Raw genomic sequence first — 5,013 nt, 5'->3', positions numbered from 1 at the left:
ATAAATAAAATAAATTAACATAAATACTTCTTAAGATCTTCCTAAAATTAACAAGGGACTGAATACTTCCAAAGGCAACCAATGAGACATGTGTAACCTGGATAGCAAACACAGATAAAGTCCCTATAAGAAAACTATAGAGCAGTGATACTGATCAATCAAATACAAAAATCCTGAATAAATTACTCCAAGACAAATTTTCAGCAACACACTGAAAATAATCACATGTCATAACCAAGTGAGATTGATTCCTAGAATGTATCAGGTGGCTTGGGACTATAATCCCAGCACTCTGGAAGGCCAAGGCAAGTGGACCACTTAAGCTAAGGAGTTTGAGACCAACCTGAGTAGGAGTAAGAACCCATCCCTACTAAAAATATAAACTTAGCTAGTGTTGTGGAAGATGAGTGTAGTCCCAGCTACTTGGGAGGCTGAGGCAAGAAGACTGCTTGTGCCCATGAGTTTGAGGTTGTTGTAAGGTAGGCTGATACCATTGCACTCTAGCCAGGGTGACAGAGTGAGACGTTGACTCAAAAAAGAACAAATTAAATTACCACATAAAAGCTTTTACACAGCCCCTAGAGGTTTTAAAGAAACTCTTGCTGACTACAACTTCTGTAGTAAACGATGAAATCTTCTATAATATATAAATCAGTAGATACTTGTTCATACAGCAGCTCCATATACAATAGTCCATGGCCAGGTAATCCAGGTAGGACAGTCCAAATAGAAAAGAAAGACAAAGAAAAGCACACACTGGTCAGGCGCAGTGGCTCATGCCTGTAATCCTAGCACTTGAGAGGCTGAAGCCAATGGACTGCCTGAGCTTTCAGGTTCAAGACCAGCCTGAGCCAGAGCAAGACCCTGCCTCTAAAAATAGCTGGGTGTGGTGGTGGGCACCTATAGTCGGGAGGTGGAAGCAAGAGAATCACTTGAGCCCAAGAGTTTGAGGTTGCTGTGAGCTATGATGCCACAGCACTCTACCAAGGGCGATAAAATGAAACTCTGACTTAAAAAAAAAAAAAGCATATACAAGAGTAAAACAGATGATTCAGCACATAAAAACCAGGTTAATGTATAATTATGTGAAAGTGTACAGATGAGAGTAGCAGTAGCTAGAACAAATGACAGTGGACTAGAAACCACACCCATCATTCTAGTGAGCTTCGTTCCCAACACAGGACCCTTCTGTCCCCTGACTTTTCCTTCTGCTGAGTAATAATCTCAGAAGAGCCAATCTCATCCCATGTTACACACAGCAGCAATGTGTAGATAAAGCAGAACTAAACAATGGCTGAGGGACCTTGTGAAATAAGAAGAAACACATACACTGGTCCCCTCCCAGGTTCTTCACACAGAGTCCTAACACCATGAAATTTCCTGCATGACAGGAATGTGGTATGTGCCAATGAGGCCACCTTTCTGATGTCCTGCATCAGGGCTGGTCACCAGAAAGATGAAGCTTTGATTAGAAGCCTGAACCTTTCAGCCAAAACCAACATCCTCCAGGACAGGGACTGGGCTGGAGGCTGAGTTAACATCAATCATGCCCATGTGATGACACCTTCATAAAAAGGCCTGCACTGTGGGGTGAGGAAAAATTCCAAATGCTGAAGACATGGATGTGTGTGGATGGTGGGGCACCCAGTGAAGCTTCAATGAGCCTTGCCCTGTGAGCCTCTTCATGTGGCTGTTCCTATGTATCCTCTCAAATGTCCCTTATAATAAAGTGCAGAGACAGAAAGTCCTCTCAACTGTCCCTCATAATAAACACAGAGACAGAAAGTGTGTCACTGAGGGCTCTGAGACAGCTAGCAAATAATCACACCTGACCAGGCCTCAAGCCACCTCCAACTTACAGCTGATTGGTCACACGGAAAGGTAACAAATGAAAGGAGTATGAGGTGGGGAACAGTCTTGGGGACTCAGCCCTCACCCTGTGGGACCTGACTCTAATTCCAGGTAGACAGGGTCAGAAATTAAGTACAGGAAACCCTATGATGGCCACCAAAAATTGGCTGTTAGTGGGGAGGGACACGATACATTTTGCTGACCAGAAGAGAGACATTCTGTGTTGAGTGGCAGGGAAGAAGAGAAAAAGCACTTTGGTTTCTCTTATCTCAAACAGATCTGAACAGGCAGAGAGGGCTGTAGACAGCGTTGTGCTATTTCCCAGGCCCATGTGCAAAGAAAGAGCAGCCAATGTTTTCCCACATCCTGATCAGGTCTTCCAAAGTACAGGAAATGGGGTGACACCTGAAAAGGTCAAGGTGTCAGGTCTACAGTGGCCTCAGCTCTGACCTCTGTGGACAGAGAACTGAGCACCAGATGGAATGAAATACAGAAGGACACAGCACAGGGGAAAGAGATCCCTTGAAATGGCCCCTTGAAATGTATCACACTCAGTCAGAAGTCTTGTCTAGTAAAAGACTACACAGTGGTCTTTCCTAATAAAATAAAAAATTTCCCTTGATCTGAGCTGCTACACAATTAGAGGGTGAAAAAATAAACTATTGCATGTCTAAAGAACAGAGTGGTAAGTAGAGACAAAGATCTGTGCTTAGAGCTCAAAAGATTTAACCTTTTGTTCAGCCACAGAACTCCCTCTGGCAGACTTTCCCACACACTGTGTAATAGTGTGGCTTCCACTGTGCCCACCTGAGCTCTTACCTGAGTGCACACCTTTGATCCATTTCTCCTTATCTGAAATTCTTGGTGTTTTCACTTCAGTCACCACAGTCCAGGGCTCTGTTCCTTTCTCCAAAGTGGAGAAAATCGTCAGGTTAGGAAGCAAGAGTCCTGCTTATAAAAACAAGGAATTAAGAAGTGCTGTGGCTTTCCCCAAATCCAAGCCCTATGGTTAGGAAAGACAGAAGACATCACAAAAGGATAAAGAAAAAAATTTCACAAATTCATCCACAGATGGCCGCCTTCTGACTGTGTATGAAACTGTGCTATGCAAACATCTAGCTCTCTGTCAATAACTATTGAATCAAAAAGATCAGGGGAGAAAACAGGAAACTAGAGTTTTAAAAGTGTGCCATACGGGTTCTTTGTATATGTAAGCTGTAGTCCCACAAAATGTGACATGAAGGGGGCAAAACAGGTGAAGAAAGGAGGCCGTGAAAGTCCAGAAAGCATATGGAGCTCTCACTTTTAAGTCAATTAAGACCTTAATCTCATTAAGTGCTGTGGCTCAGGCCTATAAACCTAGCACTCTGAGATGCTGAGGCAGGTGGATAGCCCGAGCTCAGGAGTTCAAGACCAGCCCGAACAAGAGCGAGACCCCATCTCTACCAATAGCTGGGCATTGTGGTGGGTGCCCGTAGTTCCAGCTACTTGGGAGGCTGAGGCAAGAGAATCACTTGAGCCGAAGGAGTTTGAGGTTGTTGTGAGCTGTATTGCCACAACACTCTACTGGGGGCGACAAAGTGAGTCTCAGAAAAAAAAAAAAAAATACAAAAATACCTTAACCTTAGTGACACTACTCGAGGCTCCCACAAGGCACAGAAGGGAAAATGCAGACACACAGGGCAGAGCCCGACTGTGAGAGCCACGTTATCCTCACCCAGGGAGACCAGGTTCCTGTAGTTCTCCAACATCACGGCCCTGTACAAAGCCCTCTGAGCAGGGTCCAGGCACTGCCATTCCTCCTGAGAGAACTCTATGGCCACATCCCTGAATGTCAAGCATCCCTAAAATGGAAAACATATTTTACCAACTAGAGATGGGGAGAAATCCTCTCTTCACACAAAACGAGAAAATTGTTGGAAGAACTGATTCAACTGGAGTATTCTGAAAGATCGACATTAATATACTTCTGAGTTTGTTATGTGTTTGACATGTATTATGCTTTTTCATAAGGATTTATAATATTCTCTAAATTAATGTGGATCTCATTTTTGTGGACAGTACAAGAAAAATAAGAAATTAGCACAGGCTTGTATCTTTTCTTCATAGAGGTATAAGATATGTTTCACACATCACATATTATTCTGTGTCTCCCTGACTTGGAAAATGTGTGCTGTTTTCCTGACAAGTATGGGCATAGCAGGTCTTACAAAGATCAGAATCTAGAAACTGTGATAATGACAGTAACAGTCATTAAGAAGCTTTGGGACACTTCCCACCTGTTGGACATTACAATAAGTCAGGGGTGTCTGTGATTTTGTGAGGTCTGTTCTTGCTTATCTGTGGTGTCCGGTATCATAAAAAGTAGGCAAAGACCTTTTTCTTAGAGAACCAGCTTTCCTAAGTATCTGTAGATTTACTGTGTGGGAAGGATAACTTCCTTTTTCAGTGTGTGGAAGAAAAGAAAAAAGGATAGACACCCTTGGTGAAGAACAATATTAAGGCCATCAAATTATAACATTATTATTATTTTTTTTTCCTTGAGACAGAGTCTTACTCTGTCACCTTCAGTAGAGTGCCCTGGCATCACAGCTCACAGCAACCTCCAACTCTTGGGCTTAGGTGATTCTCTTGCCTCAGCCTCCAGAGTAGCTGGGACTACATGCGCCCACCACAATGCTCAGCTAAAGGCCATGAAATTATTAAAGATAAAATTGTAATGGTTAAAAAACATAACATTTATGTAAAATGATGATGTGCCTTTGCTGACCCAGGCCCATGTTCAAACACGTCACTTGTACATACTCACACATATATCCATCTATTTATACACTTACACATATCCGCTGAAATAATAGGATATGTCTGTGCAAAGATAGCCACTGAGCCAGGGGATAATAACTCCTACAGGAAGACAAAGCAAAGAGCTTCTGACCATTTCTTCTGAACCCATACCCTTCTTATTGAAGCTCACTCCCACTCTGCAGCAGGGGGAGCTAGGCTGGACTGAACTCCCCTCCAGGGCACAGACTCTAATGAAAACCCAAGCAGAACACAACCCTGTCCCCCTCAGTGAAGCCCAGGCTGATCCTAGGCCTCACAAATGTAGGACACCATGCCTTAGTTTTCAGTGCATAGAAAAGACTATGACCCCAGTGTCCA

At 43.4% G+C, this 5,013-nt stretch overlaps 1 protein-coding gene across 1 annotated transcript in view; it reads right to left on the bottom strand.

The window, feature by feature from the left end:
* LOC100943724 (zinc finger protein 480-like) overlaps positions 1–5,013 on the bottom strand; it is a 56,169-nt gene that overhangs the window by 43,591 nt on the left and 7,565 nt on the right. Inside the window, exons 4-5 of the mRNA XM_023507979.1 lie at positions 3,569–3,695; positions 2,671–2,799 (exon numbers count right to left, since the gene is read on the bottom strand). Coding sequence (XP_023363747.1) covers positions 2,671–2,799; positions 3,569–3,695 — 256 coding nt within the window. The remainder of the gene's footprint in view (positions 1–2,670; positions 2,800–3,568; positions 3,696–5,013) is intronic.

The sequence above is a fragment of the Otolemur garnettii genome, unplaced genomic scaffold (assembly GCF_000181295.1).
Source record: "Otolemur garnettii isolate 467f Iridium unplaced genomic scaffold, OtoGar3 scaffold00212, whole genome shotgun sequence".
In the NCBI taxonomy this organism is placed as follows: domain Eukaryota; kingdom Metazoa; phylum Chordata; class Mammalia; order Primates; family Galagidae; genus Otolemur; species Otolemur garnettii.
The sequence above is the reverse complement of the archived record's forward strand: the minus strand, read 5'-3'. Positions and strand labels throughout refer to the sequence as shown.